The sequence below is a fragment of the Sceloporus undulatus genome, chromosome 7, assembly GCF_019175285.1.
Source record: "Sceloporus undulatus isolate JIND9_A2432 ecotype Alabama chromosome 7, SceUnd_v1.1, whole genome shotgun sequence".
Classification (NCBI taxonomy): domain Eukaryota; kingdom Metazoa; phylum Chordata; class Lepidosauria; order Squamata; family Phrynosomatidae; genus Sceloporus; species Sceloporus undulatus.
Genome location: NC_056528.1, coordinates 38,526,846 through 38,553,754, shown reverse-complemented (window position 1 = coordinate 38,553,754; position 26,909 = coordinate 38,526,846). Strand labels below are relative to the sequence as shown.

General features: G+C 42.1%; 1 protein-coding gene across 7 annotated transcripts in view; it reads right to left on the bottom strand.

Moving 5' to 3' along the window:
- GRIA3 (glutamate ionotropic receptor AMPA type subunit 3) overlaps positions 1–26,909 on the bottom strand; it is a 200,103-nt gene that overhangs the window by 124,995 nt on the left and 48,199 nt on the right. For all 7 annotated transcript variants that reach the window (XR_006104932.1, XM_042478100.1, XM_042478101.1 and 4 more), the window contains exon 3: positions 16,559–16,798. Coding sequence is in view for 6 of the 7 variants with exons in the window: in XM_042478100.1 (XP_042334034.1) it covers positions 16,559–16,798 (240 nt within the window). In the remaining variant the exon portion in view is untranslated. The remainder of the gene's footprint in view (positions 1–16,558; positions 16,799–26,909) is intronic.

Here is a 26,909-nt window from a genome sequence, read left to right as displayed (position 1 = left end):
GCAGCCACATATCCCAAGGGGATGGGGGGGGGTGGCCCCCGGGCTCTTAGAGCTGCCACCTCAGTATTGCCCCAACAAGTTGGATCGCAAAATAACAATCCATTGAGTACCATTGTCCTTCCATCGATATTCTATTTCCCACCCCACAACAAAAGATGACCTCCATTCCATGGCCTCTGAGCAAACTAAGGGGTCATTCAAACATCTTTTTTTTAAATGGAAGGATGCAAACAATCTCACTCACACATTCGGGGTTTGTTATTCACACTATGCACCTCTGTGAGTTTGGTTGCTCACATGTGCCAACACTGAATAAACAGAGCTGACAATGCAAATGTTTAAATAGCGTTCAGGGTATACAGAGCTTAATTCTGGTCTATTCACATCCGTTATTCACACTGCTGATGAGCAAATCTTAAAAAAAGCTTAGGAAAAAAACCAGCATCAATTATCCCAGGTTAAGTGTTTTTTGGCACCCCCCCCCCAAACATAATCAGGTGTATTTGAGATGCATGTGAACAACGGGTATTATCCTAGATTCATCCTGGCTGATTTTCACTATCGGACTAATCCCTCAGTCCTCTTGAAGCTGTTCAGGACTCTTCCTAAAGATTTTCATTCTGGTTCTATCCTTGGACTTCCTTCAAGCCTCCATGGAGGGTGCTGTTTTGGCTGCATAAGGTTCAACCGACCAGAGGAAAGATATTGGATCCTGTGTGAGTAGACAGTAACAAATGCCCCACAGAAGCATCCAGATTGGGGTTCCCATTTCTTCCTCTTAGGTCCTCAAGCAAGGTGGAGATGTCTCAGGGTGGAAGCATTGCCTTGAAACATTTGTACACAAGTGAAGATAGAGATAATATATGTGTATGCGTTACCATTTGTTAGACTTGGTGATTTTTATTTGATTCATATACCCTATGCACCTGTGGTTGATGTAAGTAGGCCTCATTCCCACTACCTTTTAAATCAGATTACAAATCAGTTGAAATGGTTCAAACGACCCTGGTTCACACTTAGGGTTGCCATACATCAGGACCTCCAAACCGGGACAAATGTAGGACAAAATGTTCAAATGTAGGACACATTTTTTGTGTCCTACATTGAATAGGAGCCTCGCTGAGGGGAAGCTTTCCCTCCTGGCCTGGGCCCCGGCCTCGCCGCAGTGGTGGCGGAGCCCAAGCGAGGAGGGAATCCCCCTTCAGGGAGGCTTTCCCTCCCGGCCTGGGCCCTGGTTTTCGCTGCGGCGGCAGCGGAGCCCAAGCGGGAGGGAATCCTCCCCTCAGCCCGGGGGTGGGGGAAATACCAGGGGTGGGGCCAAACGGGGGCGGGACCAGGCCGACCCGCTCAAACTGGGAAAGTCCCGCCCACGGTGGGATATGGCAACCCTATTCACACTTAATCCAAATGCTGAAGTGATTCCGAGAGAAGGGCCATGCTCCAGACCCATTTAACCTGCATCTTTTTGATGCTGATTTTTTCCACTTCTTCTTCAATAAATCAATTTTGCGCAAGTGTAAAACACTTGGAATCGATTCAAATTTCCCTTTGGCCAGCTGGAACTGAATAATTTTGAATCAATTCATTGTGAATGGGAACCACAAGTGGATAATTTGATATAGAAAATAACAGAAAATGCAACCGGGGCAAGTGTAGTATAAACCACGAGCCGATGTCGAATCGATCCATTGATTTGGATCACACACTGATTTATCTGTACGTGGGAATGAAACCATATCAATTTAATGAGCTCACCAGTGTTGCCCTTTTATCACTTCCCTTGTAACATCACCATAGCATCACATTTGTGACATCACAAGGGATTGTCCCTAGATCTTAGGCTTTGGCCTGGAATCTCAGGCCTCAGAAGTCCTGGCCTGGCCATGCTAATCCAGATACAGGTGAAGACCTTACATCCTTTCAACAGATAAAATTTATCCAGCATACCTATTGTAGGGTTGATGACAGTTGTGCAAAAACATGCGAGGATGCAAAATGATTGGCTGCACTAAAAAACTGCCCTAATGCAACCTCTGAGAAGACACAACCACTTGCACAACTATTTTTTTTACATGAATGTAGTGGTCCAACAGGATCCTGGCTGTGAACAATGAATACATATTGTAGGAAGGATCGAATTAGGGGAATTTTAATTAGCTCAAATATTGCCGAGAGGTGGCCCTAACAATACCACGTGCCGGAATCGTGTCCCAAAGTGTATACCAGAGGTTGCCAGTACACCCCAAGAGAAAGAGACTCTGATACAACTAGGTAAATTAAACTATAACATTTATTCAAGCACAGGGAAAATCACACAGCAAAAGGGGAACACACACACACACACACATTCAATGATACAGCAGGAGAGGGCAAGTTTGGGACAAGATTTGGGAGAGAGGCACCAGTAGGATATACTACCTTAGAAGTCTTCTCCGGGAAGTCCTGATGGAGCTTGGATGGACAGTGAATCATGGCCACAGGAATGGGGAAAGAGGGCCGCGGAGGCTTAAGAGCAGAGTTCAAATTGGTGTGGACCAACTTGCAACCCGGAGATAGTGAGAGCTCATTTTAGCTCATTGATTCAGCAGAGCTCAATGCTCAAAGAATCCAATGCTCAAAAACCCAAGAAGGGTCCGAAACTCAGGGTTATATAGTGCAAAACATGGGACTTGCTAGACAAAGGTGTTGATTGCCGGGGCTTTGTTAAGCTGAGACCAAGCAAGTGTGTTGCACAAGCATTAGGCAGGACACAATCAGAGGGGCAGCCGACTTGATTGCTGAGCCGTTAAGCTGATCACTGGCTCATTAAGTGAGAAGCCAAGTCTATTGTCTTACTTGGGCTAGCAGAGGTGATTCTGGTTTGGCGACTCCCAAACTTCCTATGGAAGATTTTTAATTCCATCTCTCTCTGGGGTCTGACTGGGCCAGGTGAGCTGCCACGTGGTCTCTCCACTTTTAGGTTAATGGCGGGTCCTCCATGAGGTCAGTCAGGGGTCATAGCACAGATGGCATGTACCCAAAAATTTTAATAAATCCAAACTGGTAACAATATGTAAACATCCAGATGCAAAACAAGCTTCATGGATTCCTCTGGAAATTCCCTTACTGCACCTATTCCTAGTATTTAATATATTCCCCGTATTTCAAATGTTTTGCCCATGAGCACCATTCACAGCATGCTGGACATATGGACATCTATGGACTACACACACACTAAAAAATAAAACAGGACCAAGCATACAGTTGAGCATCTTTTAAAGTACTAAACGCCTTTCTGTAAATCGGAGTATGTGAGAAGCTTTCCTGAAACCAGTTGGGACTCCTGGCATGATTAATGTCTCATAGGCTTTTCAGTTCCCATCACTTTGTACAATATATTGCTTTAGGCATCTAAATAATAGAACAACTGGTGGAATTAATCAGCCTCTTCCTATCTGTCTTTACAGTAGTAAGGCCTACACTAGGTAATACTAAATGAAGCACCTGCAGTTTATCTGCCCTCTTTGCCTGATATATGAAAAAAAGCAACTGCAGCAATGTTTATATGCAGAAGCCCTAAGAATTCATTTCTATGTCATTTTCTTTTAATGGAGGAAGAAAAGAAGGAAGTCAAAACAGTTTTCATGGGGACCTCATGATTTATAGTGGTTATAAATGGCAATCTCAGAGAGGCCTTGAAAATGCTTTCTCCCCGTTGAAGCAGCTAAGCATGCATTGACTCTGAACAAGAGGCAAATAGAATATTTCTCAAATATGCTCAGAAAGAATTTTAAAACATCTCTAACTAGATGTGTGTGTGTGTGCTTCTTTTAAACATGAGTGGTAATTACTGCCAGTTTCTGGCTCTTCCCCCCCACACATTTCAGGGGATTCAAAAGGAAAATGTTACTACTAGAAGCCCTCAAAAGCATTGATTCCCCTCTACATAGGGTGCCATAAGGCAGGAACTCCAAACTGGGACAAATGTAGGACAAATGAGGGCCACATTTTCAAATGTAGAACATGTTTTTTAAAAATGGAGGACACATGAAAAATTGATAATTTTTAAAAAATGTTAATATAAATGCATGTTTCTTAGGCATGCTCAAAATGGAGGACATTTTGGCATTATCCTAGACAGAAGGCTGAAATGTACTCTTCTTTCTGGCCAACACCCCCCCCCCCAATTCTACAAAAACATTTCCACTCCAAGCAGGCATAGCATTTGCAAGATCACAGGCAGACCCTTGTGCCATTGCAAACTACATTTCCCACTCCAAGCAGGCATAGCATTTGCAGACCACAGGCAGCCCCTTGTGCCATTGCAAACTACATTCCCACTCCCAAGCAGGCATAGCATTTGCAAGATCACAGGCAGACCCTTGTGCCATTGCAAACTACATTTCCCACTCTCAAGCAGGCATAGCATTTGCAAGACCACAGGCAGACCCTTGTGCCATTGCAAACTACATTTCCCACTTCCAAGCAGGCATAGCATTTGCAAGATCACAGGCAGTCCTTTGTGCCATTGCAAACTACATTCCCACTCCCAGCAGGCATAGCATTTGCAAATCACAGGCAGCCCTGTGCCATGCAAACTACATTTCCCACTCCCAAGCAGGCATAGCATTTGCAAGATCACAGGCAGACCCTTGTGCCATTGCAAACTACATTTCCCACTCCCAAGCAGGCATAGCATTTGCAAGACCACAGGCAGCCCCTGTGCCATTGCAAACTACATTTCCACTTCCAAGCAGGCATAGCATTTGCAAGACCACAGGCAGCTCCTTGTGCCATTGCAAACTACATTTCCCACTTCCAAGCAGGCATAGCATTGCAAGACACAGGCAGCTCCTTGTGCCATTGCAAACTACATTTCCCACTTCCAAGCAGCATAGCATTTGCAAGATCACAGGCAGTCTTTGTGCCATTGCAAACTACATTTTCCACTTCCAAGCAGGCAAGCATTTGCAAGACCACAGGCAGCTCCTTGTGCCATTCAAACTACATTTTCCACTTCCAAGCAGGCATAGCATTTGCAAGACCACAGGCAGCTCCTTGTGCCATTGCAAACTACATTTCCCACTTCCAAGCAGCATAGCATTTGCAAGACCACAGGCAGCTCCTTGTGCCATTGCAAATACATTTCCCACTTCCAAGCAGGCATAGCATTGCAAGACCACAGGCAGTCCCTTGTGCCATTGCAAACTACATTTCCCACTTCCAAGCAGGCATAGCATTTGCAAGATCACAGGCAGCCCCTTGTGCCATTGAAACTACATTTCCCACTCCCAAGCCTTCTTAGGAATTCCCCCTTCCTCCTTTTCCTTGCCCCTCCAACCCCCCCAAACCCCTCGCCCCCTCTTTTTCCCAGGTATGTCTAACTTAGGAGGGATTTATGGGGCAGATCCAAAGCCTTTTTTCTATTCTAATGGGGCAAAGCCTTGAGAAGCCCTGGACCCCTGAGAAGAAGAGGAGGGGGCTTAGAGAGAGGAAGAAAGAGAAAAAGAAGATGAGGAGGGGGGAGAAAGGAAGAAAAAGGAGAGAGGAAGAGGAGGGAAACTTGGAGAAGAAAAAAAACACGGAACAATAATAAGAAGAGAAGGAGGGAAAGAGAAAGGGGGAAGCAGCAGCTCGCCTGAGTGTAAATTCCTCCCTGCTCGGATGTTGCCCAAATAAGGAAGCAGAGGGCTGGCCAAAAGAGGCAGGGCAGTGCAGCAGCCCCCGCCCCGGCTGGTTTCAGTCCTGCTGCTGCTCCAGGCATGCTTCACAGCAGGCAGCACTCTATAGAAGGCAGGCAGCAGCCCTGGGAGCTCAGAGTTGGGCAGCCACCCGGGGTCGGGGTCGGGACAGGACCGGGCACGCCCCCCAGGGGGCGGGAAAGTCCCGCCCACCAGCATGAAATGGCAAGCCTACCTCACAGCAAGTTGTGTTTCCCATTTTGTATTTCAAAAGTGCCATTTTCCCCAAACAGATGAATGCCACATGTGGAAGGGACTGGAAGGTCACTTCTAGGGGTATGTGGAGGAGTTAATCATACTTCACAGCTTGCTAGTCCTGTTCAAAACATACTAAGGGGCTGTGCAGACTAAGGGATGGCCTGCAGCCACCTACAGCTGTGCTGGATCAGGGCGGTGGCAGTAGTAGAATAGTGCCACTCTATTCTGCCTTGGTCAGGCCCCACCTGGAATACTGTGCCCAGTTCTGGGCACTACAATTCAAAAAGGACATTGACAAATTGGAACATGTCCAAAGGAGGGCCACCAAACTGGTGAAAGGCCTGGAAACCATGCCTTATGAGGAAAGACTTAGGGAGTTGGGTATGTTTAGCCTGGAAAAGAGATGCATAAGAGGTGATATGATAGTCTGTTTAAGTATTTGAAGGGGTGTCACATTAAGGAGGGAGCAAGCTTGTTTTCTGCTGTTCCAGAGACTAGAACGCGGAGCAATAGATGCAAGCTCCAGGAAAAGAGATTCCACCTTAACATTAGGAAGATCTTCATGACAGTAAGGGCTGTTCGACAGTGGAACACACTCCCTTGGAGTGTAGTGGAGTCTTCCTCATTGGAAGTCTTTAAACAGAGGCTGGATGGCCATCTGTCAGGTACGCCTTGATTGAGAGTTCCTGCATGGCAGAATGGGGTTGGACTGGATGGCCCTTGTGGTCTCTTCCAACTCCGTGATTCTATCATATTCTATAATTGACTTCACTTCCTCCTGTTCTCATTCCCATCTTTCTTTCCCAAGCACGTAATTAGCATGATGTTTCATCTCTAGATGGAATTCCCATAATGAATCCTGGTTTAACTTTACTTCAAATGGTCTTTGCAACACATTCCAAGTATGAGCCTTCCCCAAATATCCAACAACAAGACTCACACCAACTCTATGGTTCTGTAAAATGACCTGAAATGTGTGGAGGGCCAGCACTATGTTTATGAATACATTATCTCATCTTGGATGCATGAGTGTGTTGTTCAAAATGTTCTAGTGATACAATCAAAACTTCATAGTGAACAAAGTATCCTACACTTAAATTATTTACATAGCCACACATGACTATGAAAATCAAATCATGCCTTATCCTATTCTGAAAGAGTAGCTCAAGCATGCATATTTATGGTCTGATTAATATTTTAATAGAATATATTAAAATGAGAGCCTACTTATAGAAGTGCATGTTTCTGAATCTTGAGTGATTGTACAAAAGCACTTGCATTATTTTCACTTACTTTGTCCTGCAGTTATTGAATAAAGCCTCCCTTTATGCTCTCTTGATTTTAAATAAATATTTCCTGATCACCACACGTTTGATTTAGAGGTTTTTATGCATTGCCTCCCCAGGTATTTGCCACAGCTTATGCAGGGACATAGCTAGGATTTTAGGAAGGGGGGGGCTCCAGACTAAGTGCCACCATTATAATGGGGCTTGGGTGCGGCGGCGCAGCAGCACACACCATTCATTTTTCTAATGGAAGGGGGGGTTCTGACCCCAAGAACCCCCCCCCCCCGCCCCCTCCCCGGCCTCTGCATTATTTGATTTTCCTAAGTCAAGGTGAGCAACTGTGGCCCTCCAGATGTTCTTGGACTGTAATGTCCAGTATCCCTCATCATGGACTATACAGCTTAAGACTGATGAAAGATAGATTTCAAAATGTGAGCAGCCACAGTTGCCCAACCTGGCATAAGATTTCCACCCCTGGTACTCTATCAACAACCCAGATAGTTACAATTGAATTTACTGAGTTATGCCTAAGGTAGGCCTGGAAGCCATAAAAAAGTAGCTCTGGTTATTCCTGTATCCCGTATTCTGGTTGTCCTTTGATCTAGACTTTTAGTTTGCAGTTTTGTTTTACTTTTCTATTCCTAAAATGTTCAGGCTCTGCTCCAAAAGCCATGGTGGAGGAATATTGGTGACAGTAAAGCAGTAAAGGCAAAATGGGCACATACCAATTATCAGATAGTTTATTCCCCTCTGCATTCCACAAGGTTCTAGTTCATGTCTGAACTAGACTCCACATGGAAAAATATGGAAGCCAGAAGAAGTCTGGACTGAAGCTAAGGATATTGTCAGCATGTGAAAAGGCACTATCTGCTGCCAAAAAAGGGAAAAGCCACTTTGGGAGACAGAGGAAACTCTTCAAGCAGTTAACAGACAGACAAGAAGCAAAAGTTAAAGGCAACAAAAATAGGGCCAGAATTCTGAATGCAACTATTTTCTGATTTGTGTGCAAGAACAGAGACAACCACTGACCCCCAGAGTTGTAGTGCAATGCTGAAACCGCCACACCACTCTAGCTCTCATTCATAGGGTCGCCATAATTTGAAGTCTACTTGATGGTAGTTAACAACAATGGATAAAAATTCTAGCATTTCTGAATCAATTGCTTGCAATCTTATTCATGTTACTGAGACTGGCTAAAACTAATTTATGATAAAGGCATGGGCCAGGAGGGAGACAGTTTTGATTTGCATGGAATATTCCTTACTGTATGGCATCTGCTTCATTATTTTTGATGGTATTCCTTTGTGGACTGGCAATACTTTCTACATCTACAGAGCAAGGAATATAAGTTTATTTTTCTTGTATGAAAAGGGATTATGAAAGCAATACCAAGATCCCCATCATTGCTTAGGATAAACTCTGATTTAGCAGTCCTCAAAGAACCATGAGAAGAATAGTTCATATTTTTATTGCATTTAATCAAGTAGCTGTTCTCCAAATCTAACAGATTTCCTAGCAAAGTATCTCCCATTGTGGTCTACCTAGTGGCAATGAAAGAAAGTAATCATTGCTAATACAATCTTTCTGTTCCTTCTGCTTTGCTGTACCCAGCTGTATTGTCAAGATTAGCAATCCACGAAAAGATTTGTTACATTTTGTGGGGGAAATATACCAAGATTGTGTGAACAATATGAACCACTGTTTCTTGATGGATTTGGGGCTGGTACCTTGAGCTGAATTTTTCACAATACACAGCATTTCTGCACAGCTTTAGGAGACAATCTGGCACCCCCAGCTCTTATACTACAACTCCCAGCAGCTTCAGTAGGCATGATCAATGGAAAGGGTTTATGGGAATTGTAATTAAAATAGCTGAAGGGCACAAGGTTGCCTACCCTTGGTTTAGGTACGTAGAATACTGTCTCATTAGGTTATCTAGCCATGTATTGAATTCTCTGACTAGCAGCATTAATTAAGGTCTATGTCAGAGGTCTTGTCTCATCATCTGGATTTAATTTATCTAGAGATGTCAGTCACACTCTCTCAGCTTCAGTGGAAGGCAAAGGCCCTTCTGAAAAAATCTTGCCAAGAAATCTCCATGATAGGTTCACCTTAAGGTTGCCATAGGTCAGAAATGACCCAAAGGCACACAACAACCACAAGAGATGCTAGTGACTGAAACTGGGACCTTCTGCTTTCAGATTATGTCCTCTGCCATAACGCATCAAGCAGTTGAGAAGTGGCTTTTGTACATATCCATTAGCAATGGTGTTTCATGGGCAGGAATTAAGAAAAAACATTAACTCCTTTTTCTCTCTAACTTTTCATCTCATCCAATTCCACTCTTCAACCCACTTCTAATATCCCTCTAACTTTACGTTACTTCCTAGCTCTAGTTTAAATCTTAAGGGCAGGAAGAGGTTAGGGTTGGCCTTCAGTGAATGTTGCATGTCAATAAGGGCTAGAAACAGGTCTGAAATGCATTTTCAGACTTGTGTAGATTGAGCCCTGCATAGTGTTATGTAATATTCCAGTGAATTTCTCTTGCTGGTTACTGCAAAAGGCTAGCTACAGAGGGAAATAGCATGCCAGACTTAATAGGCTATCAGTCTGACTGAGCAGGATACTTATCTTCTTAAAGCGGGAAGCAGGGGCAATTTTTGACCATGTACCCTCTCCATAGGTCACACTAGTACATTTTAACTGATTATTAACATAAAACAAAACCTTAAACCGCAACCAAAAATTAAATATCTAGAATCTAAAATACAGAAATGACTGAAAATTTACTTGCAGTTTGTACCTCTGATCATGTACATAGATTTGAGAGCTTGGAGGATGTTTATAACATGGTTTATGTGGTATATTTTGGGCAATCTTTCATTGATTTTTTTTAAAAAAAAATGTTGAGAGCTTAAGAAGGAGTTGTGGGGCCACAAAAGGGTTGGAGGGCTGTATGTGTCTTGTAGACCACCTTTTCCCAACCCCCATATTAAGGAAAAAACAGCATCTTCTCTCCACAAAAAGATGGATGGTTGACATTCATTTGCATGGAGAAAAGGTAAGAGGATGCATTCAGTGAAGAGTTTGGGGCCACAGATCCCAGAATCCCCCAGACAGTGTTCATGCTAGAAGAGGATCCTGGGCACAGTAGTAAAAAAGGAAACCTTTTTCCTAGCTCTTATGCAGTCATAAATAGGACAGTGAATTTAATCTTGTTCCTTACCCTTGATGACTCCAGCCATAATAAGATCAAGACTGCATGGCCTTCCTGTGGCTGCTCCTAAGGGGCAGCATAAAGTGATATTACAGTGTCATCGCACTTTATGATGAGTGACCAGGTGCCTTCAGGCCTCCTGCAATGCTCACTCAGCGCAGGCCCTCTAACAAGCTGCACTCCATAAGGCGAGAAGGGAAGCTATTTCAATGCTTTTGCTGAGACACCAATTCTTAAGGTAAAGGTGCTTGCAGTTTGCTTTCTCCTGAGCCTACTGGGAAGGGCAAGATACTGTTCCCTCTCCTCTGTCCCCATTGAGTTAAAAGAATGCAAACTACTTTTGCACTTTGAAATCAATTTTTGGCAATGGAAGTGAGCTGAAAACAAAAGGGGGAAGTGGGAAAAGGAGAGAAAAAATGGGACATTGTAAAAGCTGGCGAAAAAGTGGAATGACAGAGGATTGTTGAAGACTGTTCTTGCTAAATTAGGACAGTTGGAGGGTAAGCAATTCAAAATTGGCCTTCTCTCACTTTGAGGTACAAACTGGCAGGGATGCTGTCCCAGCAGGTTAGCATCTGATCATTATATTAAAAACAACAACAGCAACACAATATGAACATACTTCTTTCTTCTCCCTCACTATCCTTTCTTCTTTGTGTATCATCACTTTGATTTAGATTGTAAGGCTGAGGGTCACTGCCCCTTTTGTAAGCTGCTCTAGGAGCCTTTTTGGTATGGGGGCCATAAATGCATTCAGTTAATAATAACAGAATGTGAGCAGTATGAGTATAAAACCCGTGCCCCTGAGAAAGTTGCAATCAAACATCTGGCACTGTAAAAAACACTTGTGAAATATGCCCCAAAGCATTCGATCAAGACTGCAAAGTTTAACACTTGTTGAGTTTCTTGCTGCTGTTTAATCCCCCCCCCCCCAATGCAACGATTTATAATTTCCCCTGTACCTCAATGTGCATGCCAGGATAAAACAGCTCAACAGCTGGCAATTTCTCCCCAATTGTCCAATTTTAAGTACATCAGCCTAGTAAGCTAATAATGTTTACACAGAAAGAGAGGAGGCATTTAAATGATAATGTTTTTCAAGAACTGATGGAAAATTGCTCTGCACTATCTCCCAGTTGTGATTGTGCCTCAAAGCAGAAAAGAAAGAAAAGATGTACAAATTATGAAAAAGTATGACAGTGCCAGGTTCTCTCTCCCCACCCTCTTCCATTTTCAATAGGAATTTGGCATAGGTTAACATGGGCTTTCTTATTTCACTGTCTGATTCAAGCAGTCACCCACCACTATTACCAGGGTAGGTTTCTCAAATGCCCTTTTCATTTGAAAATATATCACGATGGATCAGGCAGGGCTCCTTACCAAATGTTTCAGGTGCTGTCAAAAACAATTATACAACTCACAATAAGAAGGGACTTATGGGGGTCTGTTTCTGAAAAAGCAACATGCCAGTCCAAGACTCCAACTCTCTTTCGGGGATGTTCCCACTAGGGGAAACCCCGCGTTCTGAATCGAATCCAAGGAGTGGCGTTCATATTAGGATCCGATTTAAACCTAGAACGGTTCTAGAGCAACCCGCAATCGTCCCCACTACAAATCGAATTGTAGAGCGGGATAAAAATTTAAATCGAATTTTCTTCATTTAACACGTGTTAAAAAAACACTAGGGTCCGACCTACATTTTTCCATTGATTCGAGTTAGGAACCGGAGTATTTAAATAGGAACGACAGCCTTTGAATCGAGTTGGATGAATGGGAGGAGCGGACTGCGGTGGGGGCTGTCCTTGGGGGAGTTGCCCTTTCTGTCCCCATCCGTCGTGGCTGTCGCCATTTTTTCTTCCCTCACCCCTTTGTCCGCTGTGGTCTTTCAATAAGAGATAAGGATTATTTTTATTTTTTATTTTAATGGTTTACAGGCGCTTAATCTCTTCAGCGCTTTAAGCGCCTGAAGTCCCGGCTGCTCAAGCGGCTGCATCTGCAAAGGACTACAAGGCTTCCCCCGGTGGATTGCAACCTCCCCTCTGTGTGGGGAGAGCCCATTTCTAACGGAGGAGAGGCAGGAAGGGAAGGCTTCTCTCAAAGAGGCATTCCCTGCCCGCTTGGGCTCTGATCTCGCCCAGACAGGGAAGGGCTCTGATCAATGGGGGAGGGGGAATAGAGCCTTTCTCCCTCTCTTTCTCAAACGGAATCTGCCTTCTCCTCCAACCCTGGAAAGAGAATCTTTGGGAAGAGTGCTCCCTCCCTGCTTTGCCAGAAGCCTCCCCCATTGATCTGTGGGCTCTGTGAAGAGATTCTCCCTGGCTGTCTTGGGAGACATGAAGAGGGGATGCTGTCATGCAAAACCTATCCCATAGTTCCTCTGGAAAGAGCTTGGGTTTCCTACTAAATTCGGAGGGAAAATGTATATAAGGCTGACAGCGCTTATGACGTTTGATCGTTTAAGCGCCTTGATTGGTTCATTAAAAAAAAAACCCGCCAAAAATACATCATTTCACAAACGGTCAATGAAATGGAAACGCTGAAGAAAGTTAAATCGCTTCCAAATAATCCGGGTTAACGTTACGTCATTCTGACGTACTATTGATTGACAGCTCCAAATAAGGTATGGAAGAGAAGAATCGCTTTATTTAAACACCGATTTCATGCCAAGTAGGAACGCTTGCAGGTAAAAACTTCGATTTAAATAACCAGATGGGAATGAAGAATAACGCGTTTCGGAACGCGAGATAACACCAGGGTTATTTTGAATCGGTTTTATTAAAAACGTTGTATTTTAAATCGTTTCAAATATTAAGTGGGAACACCCCCTTCGTCTTCAAAACAAAATGAAACTGCATTTCTTTGAACCTTGTCTGCATGTTCCTCATTTCCCAAAATGACAGACTAAAGGAGACACTTGGAATAGGTAGCTGGATAATCAAAGCAAATAAACAAAAACAGAACTTGGATCCTTGGAAAAGTTACAACTTTTGAGCCCTCAAGCCTAAGAAATGGAAAGTAAATGCCCAAGACAGTTTGCTGCCTGAACAGAGGATGGGGCTCCTCCATATCCATCCCTCTGCAATAGATGAGAATATCAATATTATATGGGTTGGAACAAGTATACCTTGTCACTGTAAACCACGAATCATGCAATCCATCCTGGCTTCTGAGGGAGAGAGGGGTGGGCCAATCCCACCAGGCCTCCCCAAAGGAACTGAGCCCTTCCCAGAAGGCATCTGGCTCCATCCTCCACTCCTTTCCCCTTTTGTGTCATGTCTTCTTAGATTATAAGCCTCAGGGCAGGGAACCGTCCAATTAAAAGATTGTATGTACAGTGCTGTGTAAATTTACAGTGCTATATAAATAAAGCTTAATAATAATAATAATAATAATAACAACAACAACAACAATAATAATAGAATTGTAGATTTGGAAGAACCCTCAAAGACCATCCAGTCCAACCCCCTGCCATGCAAAAACTCATAGTCAAAGCACCCCCAACATATGGCCATCCAGCCCCTGTTTAAAAACCTCCAAAGATGAAGGATGCAGAATGTGAGTGCCACTGTCAAACAGCTCTTATCTCAGGAATTTCTTCCTAATGTTTAGGTAGAATCTCTTTTCCTGTAGCTTGAATCCATTGCTGTGTGTCTGAGAGGCAGTACAGACTGGCACTGACGAGCATCCACATGCCCCCAGCTCTAATGCCACCACTCGGTTACAATTATGGCACGCTCCTGTCGACATGGTGAATGCCATGATGGCATCTGTGGCACACAGTGTCCAAACGGTGCTGGCTGGAAGCACGAGTGTGCCAATGATGCCCCTTCCAGGAAGCTGCTCAGAGCAGCTTCTTTTGGGGCACGGATCAGTGCTGCAGTGCGGGGCATACAGGGGCAGCATTTAGCCACCCATCTGTATAGCCCCTTAGTCTTTGGAGAAGCAATAAACAAGCTTGCTCCATCCTCAAGATGACATCCATTCAAATATTTAAACATGGGTATCATGTCACCTCTTAATCTTCTCTAGGCTCAACATACCCAGTTCCCCAAGCCTCTCCTCATAGGGCATGGTTTTCAGACCCTTCGCTTTTCCTCTGGATACCATTCAGCTAAAATACTTTGTTTGTATGTGTGTGTGTCTATGTTTGTGCAGGTACACACACGATTATCTGGATTGAGGTTTGAACTTCCATTAAATGTCATGGACTGGAATTGTTTAGGAGGAAATTTCAACATTTCTTAAGTTTCTCAATCTCTACTTGAGCATTTCTAGCACAAAAATGATCAACACCACTGTTATGACAGGTATAGTATTTGCCAAAATAAAGCCACTGCCTAATATTACTTGCCTATCTGTGTTTGCTGGTGGATCAGAAGGCAATAGTTTTGTTGGTGAAAAGTCTGGGTATATGAATCTGCAGCATATGTGTGGATGTATGTGTGGATATTTTCCATTTCTCCTTCTCTCTCTCTCTCAGTGACTAAAGAAACTGGAATATTAAACTATTCTAGCAAGGCATTTTGTCCTCCAGCGTCTTCAGCATCAAGGCCAAATTACTTTGATCCAGAGCAGCTAAAGAAATCAGAAAGCAAAACATATTGCTATAGTATTTTGATATTTCTGTTTTGCTAGACACTCTAATAAATATACATTTTAAGTGATGAACTGCATCCTTCTGGGATCCTGAACAGAATCGTCTGAAGTGCTGTTTGATGCTTTAAAACACACACATACAGAGAGTTGATGCCCAAATATGAAGACTGAGCAAAGGCTTGCTAGAACCAAAACATGACAAGATCAGACCAAGTTATTTTCCCCAGTTAAAAATAGCATGACTCAAAGACAGTTTTATTCTAAATATCTAATACGCATTCACAAAGAAACAGGCTGGTTTAGAGCAAGTGTGGAAGCCAATTTCATTGTACCTTCCAGTTCCATGAGAAATCCACTTATTTTTTTTGCAATACCACAAGTAAACCAAAAGTGCATACAAACATCTGATGGGGAAAATTGTTTTGCCTCCCAATATATCCTCAAGTCTGAATACTTTTTGGAAATAGTTGAAGCCCATGTGATTGTTGTCTCATCCCCCAACTTGGCTTAAGGTAGAACCTGGAAAAGATTTGTTTGTTTGTTTGTTTGTTTGTTTGGACTTGAAGCCCTAGCTTCAGCCAGCTCAGAAAAGCCCAGTAGTGACATATTTCAAACTACAAATGGAAAAACTTCTCCATGCTTCGAATTCAGTTCTTCAAGGTCTAAAACTAGTAGCTCTCTTCAAGAGCCTTTGTGGAAAGACGGTACACTCTAAATATGTTTAGAAAAGGAACGAAGGAAGAATATACAGATATTAAAGGCAGCAGGTTCCAGAGAAGACAGAGCAAAAATATCCCCTCCTAACATTCCAGTGTCCCAAATGCAGGAATATTGTGCAGTGAGGAACAGATGACCCACCTGTAGGCTACAGTTTTACCATTTAGGCTGCACTCACACTGCAAAAATAATCCAGGTTGATGCTACTTTAATTGCCATGGCTCAGTATTGTGGAATTCTGGGAACTGTAGTTTGTTATGGTGCCAGGGGTCTCTGACAGAGAAGGCTAAATGTCTCACCAAACTACAGTTCTTACAATTCCACAGCACTGAGCCACGGTAGTTAAAGCGGTGTCCACCTGGATTATTTCTGCAGTATGGATGCAGCACTATATCTGTGAAAATTAGATATAGAATAATGTGGATATACACAACAGCAAAGACACTGCTTTTCAAGCTGTATTACACACACACACACACACACACACACACACACACACACGTATATATATAAAATTTATTTATTTAAAAGGCCCATGAGATGATGTTGCTTAACTCTTTCACAAGTGAAAAGTTTTCCAAGAAACACATATGAGAACTGAGCACATTCCATTGAACTTCTGTTGTGTTGCTTATCAAGATCAGAGGACTACAGCAATGTTTCAGGGTAGATTTGGCTGAAGAGCTGCCAGTTGCCAATCCTTAATTTAGCTTGCTGGTTAAATAACTTGAGAATTAAATCAAAACCATCACTTCTACTCTACAGTTCATGTTAATAATGCAAGCACTATGAGGATTTTTTTTTTTAGAAATGAATATCCTTACCTCTTTCTGTGTCATAGAGGTATACAAACTTCTCCCAGTTGTAATAGGTCAGAAGGCTCAAGATGGCTCCTTTCAGGGCTGGCCGCATTTGAATGACAAATTGCACATCAGCATCTGTTGGGAAGCTGGGGGTGATGAAAGAGGTGTGCAGTGCCCCGCAGAAAGACGTCAGGGTGTTCATCGACATCTGGTCATAGAATCCAAAGATGGCATAGACTCCCCTGGAAAACTGTGAACAGACTGAGACACAGAGGAACAGAGCCATTACAAATGAGAGATGGGGAAGAAGGACTATAACAACTTGCTGGTAAAATATGACAAAGCTGCAACAGGAAAGTCCACAGCCGTTTACGTTTAGAACAGAGCAAAGAAAAAGCTAAAGTTGAGGCTGCGATAACTCATCATCTTGTTTTACCAAAATATTTCTATTGTTATTTTGAGTACATATCAATCTTTTAAAAAGACACCCCCTATATATATATATTCTCTTTTAAGATAGATAGATAGATAGATAGATAGATAGATAGATAGATAGAGGTATGTCAGGCACAAGAGTTCATAAATTCCATTAATCTATATTGAAGGGTGTGTGTGTGTGTGTGTGTGTGTGTGTGTATCTCCTTCAAAATAGATTAACGGAAATTATGAACTCTTGTGCCTGACATACATAAGTGCTCAGATCTATGCATTCCTTTCTGAAGATCTGAGCTGCGCAATGTGAGCGACCTTTTATAGCTATAATTTTCATTGGTATTTGGAAACCAACTATTTCTTAGTAATGATATATTTCACTGTGCAAGATTCATAGAGGAATAATTGCATCCAATAGAGGCTACAACCATTGCAGTAAATAAACGCTATTGCATTCCCAGGCATTATCCCCAGAGCATTCATTACTTCTACAAATCATAATATTTACAGTCTTTAAAGTCTCCTATAGCAATTTTAGAAGGGGGGGAGGAAAATTTCCCCACAATAGCTCATTAATATGGCATCGGATGCAACTCTTTAAAACACGATTGTTAGAGATAGATATAAAAGAAAATAAAAATTTGATGCAAAAATACAAGCCATTAAATAAGAAAACACTTTATTCTAGAGTTATTATGTATTGTGATGGATCCAAAACAATAGAGGATGCAAGCATATTCAAAAGTGGGGAGACTTATGGGATGGCTATATCTCCCCAGCCTGCTGAGTGAACACTGGATTTAAATGAAGAAACAAAATGCTAAGAACAGCTCGAGCCATAGAAACAAGATATAAAATCAACCAGGATACTACATTTGTTTCTTCCCTGAAGGTTGACAAGAGCATTAAATCCATTGCTACAACTGTATATGCCAGAAGGGATATATATATATATATATATATATATATATATATATATATATAGGCTTTTTCAAGACTGTAAACAACAGCAAAACAACCACACACAGTAAATTAGCTTACAGGCAAAACCAGAGTGGAAAAAGATGGGGGAGGAGGAAGAGAGTCAGCAGTATCATAGCCTGCCACAACTGTGAAGTTTATCACGTGATGCCCATTCTTGCCACAGTCGTCTTCATAAAAGGAAGTACATACATGACATTTTGAGAGCATCCCTACTGCACATCCCTCCCTTAGCACAACTGGGCTGTTGCTGGCCCTATCCAGCAGGCCTTTTGTTTGTGTGTATGGGTGTTTTTGATTTTTTAAACACAATTCTGAAGTTATGCTAATGAGGTTTAACACACACACACACACACACACACACACACACAATCAATAAAAAAATAAGGGGGGGAGCTGTTCTGAAATAGCAATAGGCATGGGATAGAGGAGCAAACACTGATGCTACATGACTCTTCAAACCCAGAACTGGAGGAGTAATTTATCATACCTGAGAACTTGTGCTATCCCAGTGGTACTGGGAGCTTACTGATGGGTTTTCTCATCAATGGCAAGGTGTGGGCTAATAATGCTTCCAGGGGAAGGCAGTGACAAGAGGGAGAGGGTGCAGTTTTGTTGTTGTGGCGTGCCTTGAAGTTCTTTTTGTCTTATGAAGACCCTAAGGCAAACGTATTGTGGGGTTTTCTTGGTAAAACTTGTTCAGAGGAGGTTTGCCATTGCCCTCCCCTGAGGTTAAGAGTATGTTACTTTCCCAAGGCCACCCAGTGGCCTTTGTGGCTGGCCTGGGAATTGAAGCCTAGTCTCCAGAGTCATAGTCCAACACTCAAACCACTACACCACACTGGCTCTTCAAACAGGTATTTCCAAAGGCACTATTACCAAACCTTTAGGATGGTTTAAAAGAACACAAGTGATAAAATCCTCTCTTTTGGAAAGGGTCAAATTCATGGGGTCACCATTAAGTCAGCAGGCTACTTGAAGACATGTGCACATGCACATACAGTGGCTCTGTTCCGGAATGCATTCTTTTCATGCATAACAGCCCCAGGTTAAGTCCGAGTATCTACAGCCAAAGACTTCAAGGATTCAGTGAATTAACAGCTATGCCCATAACTGAGCTGCTCTTCTAAATGAATTACTGATATGTTTTGAAAGATAGCATGGTATAGTGGTTTGAGTGTTGGACTGGGACTCTGGAGAACAGGGATCAGATCCCCACTTGGTCATAGAAACCCTTTGGGTGAGCTTGGGAAAGTCACACTCTCTCGACCTTAGAGAAAGCCAAACCCCCTCTGAATAAATCTTGCCAAGAAAACCCCATGATAGGTTCACCTTAGGGTTGCCATAAGGGTTGCCATAAGTCAGAAATGACTCGAAGAGACACAACAAAAACAACATTGCTGTGGTTAATTTTTCAAGTTTGCAAGCTGTTCTTGTAATCAGGAAATTAACATGTATGTTAAGAAATAATAAGTCAAGGGAGGATACTGGTAGTCAACCTTAGGAAGGGTAGACTAGGTGTTATATATAGATTTAAATGAAATTGGTAACATGAAGAGGAGATATGGGAGGGGGGGAGACTGTGTTTTAACTGTTTGGTAAATTTTGTAAGAAAAGTATAAGTTCGATGTGAATATATTCAATTGCTTAATAAAATATTTAAAAAAAAAAACATGTATGTTTATAATATGAAAGCTACAGATAACATTTAATATCCTGTCTCTCACTTCAAATTAGATATTGTCATCTCATGGCACTAAATCCATAAAAGAACAGGAAAGCACTTAAAACCCTGAATTCAGTGAAGAATACAGGAGGTGAATGATCAGTAAAAGCAGATTGAAGAATTAAGATGGAAAGGCATGAAGAAATGTCAAGGTCTTGCCCTGATACTACCCTGAAGACAATCAGAATATGGGTAAAATCATGCAAGGGTAGAAATGACCTTGCCCAATTGCTCAGTGACTGATGTTGTTGGACCACAACTCCTATAATCCCCAGCCAGCATGGAGAAATGGTGAGGAATGATGGGAATTGTATCTTCATGACATCAGGCTGGGGAAGCCTGGATTTATGGTACTTAAGGAAAAAAACGCCTCCAACTTTATGGTAATTTTCTGTCAATTACAGTAAAAAATGGAATAGAAGGATCAGTCATATACCTCTCTATCAGGCAGTTTCACACAGGCACCAATAAAGTTCATATACAAATAAAAGGCGCTTTACAGACCGCCCGTTTGGGGCGGCCTGTAGGCACTGCTTTTCCTGCCGGATCGGGGCCTTAGCTTCCAGAGCGGCAGCCTCCGAGGCCCCGATCTGCCTCTTTCCAGGCTGCGGGGAAGCGACAAAAGGCCACTTCCCCGTGGCCTGGAAAGGGGTGTCCTTGGGGCTTGAAGCCCCAAGGACACCTGGTGGTGGCGGGGAGGAGGAGAAAGGGTCCGCTCGGCCCCTTTCTCCCTTGCATCGCTGGCACAGCTGTCTAAAGGCTGCACCAGTGACGCAAAACGCGGAAGGAGCTCCATTTCGGAGCTCGTTTTCGTGCTACAGAAAGGGCGTTCTATGCACCCTCGTGCGGCGCGACGATGTCGTAATGGTGGCCCCCGTGTGGAACAGGCGCTGCCATTTTGTACGTCCTGGGGACGTACTAGGGTTAGGTGCGTGCATAAGACACACACTTTGACTAACCCTAGTACGTCCCCAGGACGTACTTTACGCCCGTCTATAATGGGCCAAAGTTTCCAATGGTTATAACTACATATAGTAGCTTTTTTATTGGAACTTTGGGTGGTAGAAAATAAGTTGCTTGGGTGAAAGTCACTCTCCAGGGGATCCTGGCAGCCATAATCCAAACTGGTAAACTAAATAAATTCAATACTTTGGCTAGTTCCTTTAACTTTCCTACTGAAATCGGAGCAGATTCATTGACTCACTGGCATTAGAAGTGTATTTTATCACCTTTGGCTGATATTCCAGCAGTGCCCCTTCCTAAAACTGGAAGACCTAAAGATGGTAGTGCACATGCTGGTCACCTCAAGGCTGAACTTTTGCAATGCGCTCTACTTTGGGCTGCCTTCGTACCAAATGTGGAAACTTCAATTAGCTCAAAATAAGGCAGCCAGATTGAACATAGCACACCAATATTAAAAACATACAACCAATACAAAGTGTCAATTATTATGATATGTGGTTTGGGTCCCAGTTACTTATGGGATCATCTCCTCCCATATAATCTGCCCCATGCACTCAGGTCCTTGGGGATAAATTTACTCCAACTGGTCAGGACTGTCACTCAGAGGACCTTTTGGTTAGCTTCCCCTAGATGGTGAAATGCCCTGCCAGGAGAGAGCTGACAGCTAAACAGGCAGTCCAGTTTAAAACAGTATTAAAGACCTTTGTCTTCCGGTAGACTTACTTAATCCATTTTAAATAATGAATTTTAAATTGGTATTTTTAATCTTATGTCTGTTTGCCTATGTTTAGGAGTTTTAACCTAGCTGTTTAAACGGTTTTATGTGTTTAGTTATAATTATATTTTAATCTATGTTGCACCCTGCCTTGAGCCTTGGGAAGAGGAGGGTAAAAAAAATTATTATACTATTATATCTACATATGGGACATTATCATGCTCTTTCCTCTGGCAGCAAAAGGTCTTGAGCTGGTCATGGGTTGATATGCACTTGTGGGATACCTTCCCTAATGCAGTGTTTGTCCTTTCTTTTTAATTCTGATAAGTTTGAAAAACCCACTTCGTTTGGACTTCTGGCAAAAGAGTATACTGTTTATTCCACACACACACCCCACTGGAATCTGGTCTGGATTTTGTTTGTTCTTATTGCTGCTGTAGTTGTTTCAATTCTTGTGGTAAGCCGCCTTGGGGGCATTGTAGCAGAATAGCATTTTATTGTTATTTCTAGTAAATTGAAGAGTATCTCAAAACAGAACCATTATTGCATAAAAACGGGGCAGCACCGCCTAGTACAATATGTTTGCTGTTTCTTTCATGAGCTGTTTTATCCCTGAGCTTCACAAAGCCAAAATTTATGTAGACTCTGAGCCATGATGGTGTCTTTATTCTAGCTGATTGCCTGTGAAGCTAAACATTATGCAAAAGTTTTCGGGGGGAAATCTCATGCATGAAATTGGTACTTTACTCCGCAACCTGCCAAATTTGAACAAAAGCTCCTCAAACTCCTTTTTTTCTTCTTCTCTCGTTCTCTATATTCCAGCTCCTCCCCTGGTTTAGAAAACACAGAGATACCTCAACAGTTTTCAATGCAACACCTGTGTTTTGTTCAGTCAGGGTAATCTAAGCAGTTCTGCCTCTTTCTCCCACCCCCAACAGGGAAAAATCTGTTTTTAAACCTTTAATTTTAATTTATGCTTTCATAAACATGGAAATACTATTGCTTTAAAAATAACATGGGTAAAATCACTGCACAACATGCCATTATTTAACTGTTCTGTAAAATTCCATTGATTGTGTCTAAGTATAGTTTTAATAAAGTCAGATAATCCAGACATGGAGCCATAGATAAAAGATGTACATGAATACATATTTACATTAAGAAGATCTCCAGCTCTGCTGGCATTTCAAGGCAGGCCTACAAAAGACTCCTCTATGTAATCTTGAAGAGCAACTGCTGGTTAGTGGAAGAGAACAGACATAATGCTAAACCAACATTGCAAGGATAAACTACACTGAGTTTCAGGACTGCTTACTCCCTTCCTCTGGTATGGAATCAAGAAGGAAATGGGAAGCTTCACCTTCTGTTTTAGATTAAGTACAAGATTAACCAATCTAACTTTATGCAATGAGAAACGTATTGCTCACCAAGTGTTAGCAGACAGCACCTCCCATCAGTTCTCACTTGATCATGGGAGTTGCAGTCCAATAACATCTGGAGAATTGTACATTCCCCACCTCTGCTGTAACTTGTGGTCAGTCTTACTTATGATTTTTGGAACAGGCCATTTCTTAAATTATGGTTTGAAGTTGGCTTGGCTGAACAAACCATTGCTAACAAGAGCAACAGTTTGTTGGGTTTGGATTTGGTTAATCAACAATGGTCAGGAAAGCTGATCAATTTTGTCTTGCAGTCACACCAGAAGAAGAAGGACTTGCTTAGGCTTGTTCTCATAAGGAATTAGAATTATGCCCTACATACATCAGTGTGCTTCTGCTTTCCATGGTGCCCATAAACCATTTCTAGAAAATTTCTTAGATCTCCAGAACCAGCTTTGTGTGTGTGTAAACGGCTTACGTAGCGAGGAAGGAATCTCATCCCTCTCATTTCTATTCTTCTGTGGAATCCCATAGCATCCTGTGTCTCTACCAGTTCACAGTAGATGACACTGATATTCTGTTGCTGCTTTACACTGGCAGACAAGTATATCATGCACTTTTTGGAGCAATGCATAGCTTTGTCATGAGGACAGCAGCAAAAGCTGTCTCTGTTGCCAACAAAACCTGGATGGCTGGCCCACCAGTAGTTTGGGAGCTAGAAAAGTAGCTTTCTCTCCTGATGGAGATGATTTTGCTTTATTCCCCATCCCAGCACTGCAGTACCTCTGGCTGCTGTTACTCCACTACCACTATTTACACTATCTGATCAACAGGATTGCAATCTATGTTCCTTCTTCCTCATTAGTAAGTACAGAGTAAGAACTCCGAGGGGATAACCAGCATGGTATAATGGTCTGAATGTTGGGTAATGACTCTGGACAGCAGGATTCAAATCCCCTCTTGGCTGTGGAAACCCACCCACCATTGGGTGACCTTGAGCAAGTCACAGTCTCCCAACTTCAGAGGATGGCAATGGCAAACCCCCTCTGAAGAAATTTGTCAAGAAACCTCCATGATAGATTCACCTTAGGGTCAACTTAAATTGGAAATTATTTGAAGGCACACAACAATAACAGAACAACAAGAACTCTGAAACCTGAAGGCTTCCTACTCAGAGAGCTAATTTCCAGCAGACCTTATAATCTTTTCCCTCAACTTAAAAAAACATCATAGATGGAGCAAGAATATGACACTTGTACATGGCAGCTTCATACAAGCTGATGCTTAACAAGTTCAGGTGAAGAACAAAAATGGATGCTTGGCTCTGGAATAAACCGAAATAACTGCATGAAATACAACTTCATTCAACCAGCAGAGCTGTGCAGTGCAATAAAATTGCTCATACACTTAATTCTCAGGCTTGGGAATTAAGTCAACTGATTGTTATGGGAACAGAAAAGGTCTCTGGTCATTCTTTGCTAATTCATTCATTAGTCTCAAAGTGAGTGACTGCATTTCTGAACACATACAAAAAGAGAATGTCTCTTCAGTTATACATTCAGATAAAGAATGAACATAACTGCTTGAGGTATTCTAATTGTCTGCAATTTTGTGCCTTGATTTTTTAAATGCGCTGACCTTAAATGGTTTTTATCTGCTCTTTTATATACTTATATTTTTAGGCAGCTACTATTTTTATCACACTGTTAATGTTAAGACGGCCCTCTCTGGAGATGTAAGAAATCTGAACCATTTCTTAATTCTCTGGGGAAATTTACCAGTTGACATCCTGGCATTCCTACTGGAGCCCTGCTCTCACTTTGGCACAAAGTAATGGAAAGGGACTATCAACATGGTTACGTACTTCCAAGCACTCTTTCTTGCATTGTACAACCTGGTCAGTTCTCTGGCTAATAAGAAAACTTGGGTGCATGAAATCAGCAAAATAACAGCTAGAATTATAACAGGACTCAAGCAAGAAGAAAATACCATACCTATTCACCAACCTTAGCACTATATAATAGGCATGATATTTTCTTCTTGCTTGAGACCTTTATAATTTTACTTCTCCTCTGCTACTGTATCTTCAAGTAGAGGATACCCAGCAGAGATTTGCAAGTGGCAAAGGGCTTATACAGTCGGCCCTCTGCATCCACAGTTTCTGCATCCATGGATTCCACCATCCACACCTTGAAAATATTCCCAGTCCCCACCCACCCAAAAAGCAAACCTTGATTTTGTCATTTTATGAAAGGGACACCAATTTCCTATGCCATTGTATATAATGGACTTGAGTATCCATGGATTTTTGTATCCACGGGAGGTACTGCAACCAAACTCACAGATTTTGGTATCTGCAGGGGGTTCTGGAACCAAACCTAAGAAGACAAAAAGGGCCCACTGTATCTAGACCCCAAGGGGAATATGATGTAACCATTGAAGGCCACTTATATTTTTACTGATTTAGCTGCTATGACTGACAAAGCTACAGGAATGGTGTACATTGGCCATTCATGGGACTAGTTTGAGTTGTTGCAGTGAGAGTATAGGGACAAAGTGCTCAGAGGTGTCAAACCACTTTGCTTGTTACATTATGTAGAAGGGGACTAATTCAAAGATATAGCCATATTAGTTTGTAGAATTAGTATGTAAAGAGATCTTGCAGCACTTTTGAGACTAACTGAAAGAAGGTGGCAGCATGAGCTTTCGTAGACTAAAGTCTACTTCCAATTCCTCTGAGGATGGGGACTTTAGTCTACGAAAGCTCATGCTGCTAACTTCTTTCTTTCAATTAGTCTCAAAGGTGCTATAAGATCTCTCTACAAAAAAGGACTAAATGAGAGGTTGTTTCAGGCCACCTTAAAGGAGGTGACGGAGAGAACATTTCTTAACAAAAACTCACTGGACTGGGAAATTGTAATTATTACCTTCTGGCTGTAAACATTTTCTTTTTGGATAAGGAGTTTAGGAGAATGACAGTGGTCCAACTCAAGTACCACTGAATGAAACCAATTATCTAGACCTGTTTCAGTGAAAACTTGGGCTAGGAGCTGGCACTGAAAAAAAATCTAGTCAGTGACTTTTCTTGGGAGAGAGACAGGAAAATGCAACGCTTGATTTTTCCTCTCCCATAATTCATTTTGATACATTCGCCCCAATATCTTGTTGATCCACTTCTGTAGGCTGAAGATCACTTCAATAGGATTGTTCCGCTATTCCCTGCAGAGCTGGTTTCAGAAGACAGTATTAGGGGACCTCTGCTCAAATTTATAGCATTTAAACAAAAACCCATCAGTGATACCTTTATTGGACAACCAAAAAGGACAATAAATTGTTGCAAGCTTTCAAAGCTCCATGGGCTTCTTCATCAGGCAAAATGTTACAATCCAAACAGGAGGAAAAAATACATTTGGAAATGTTAGTCAGATGCCTGCATGTTGTTTCAGTCCTTATTAAAGATGTATACTTGGAAGGATATACAGTGTATTTTGTGCAGGAAGGCTCCTCCTCCTTCTGGCCATGTGGCAATTGGGAGATTTGCAAAGTCCAGGATATTTAAAGTCCATTTGCATCTCAACAGGGACCCCTCTTTTGCAATCCAAGCTTTCATAACTGTTGACTCAACAGGTTTCCATTGATTAAATGTGTCTACTAGTCGGGACTTAGGTATTTAGGGCTCTATATAAACAGCTGCAGAATTTTATGCAAATGAAAGAGCAGTTTAGAAATTTTCAAAATAAATATGGGTTAGCCTCCTTGAATTACCAGTGGCAGAAGAGAAGGATATAATTTGAAAATAAATGGTTATTTCAGACTGCAAGTGGGGTATGGATATACTTTGGATGTACAATGGATCCTTGGTATCTGTTGGGGTTTGGTTCCAGGACCCCCTGTGGATACCAGAATCAAGTCTCATTGAATACAGTGGCATAGTAAAATGATATCCCTTAAATAAAATGGCAAAATCCAAGTTAGCTTTTTGGGATTCTTTTTTGGGGAGAATATTTTCAAGCCATGGATGGTTGAATACGTGGAGGTAGAATCCATGGCTATGGAGGTCAGACTATAAACTTACAGAAAGAGAGAAAGGGGGAAGGAGATCTTTACAATTTGAAAGCAAGTACTGAGACAGAAATCCTGTGTTGACATGTAAATCTAAATTCTGTTGAATTCAAC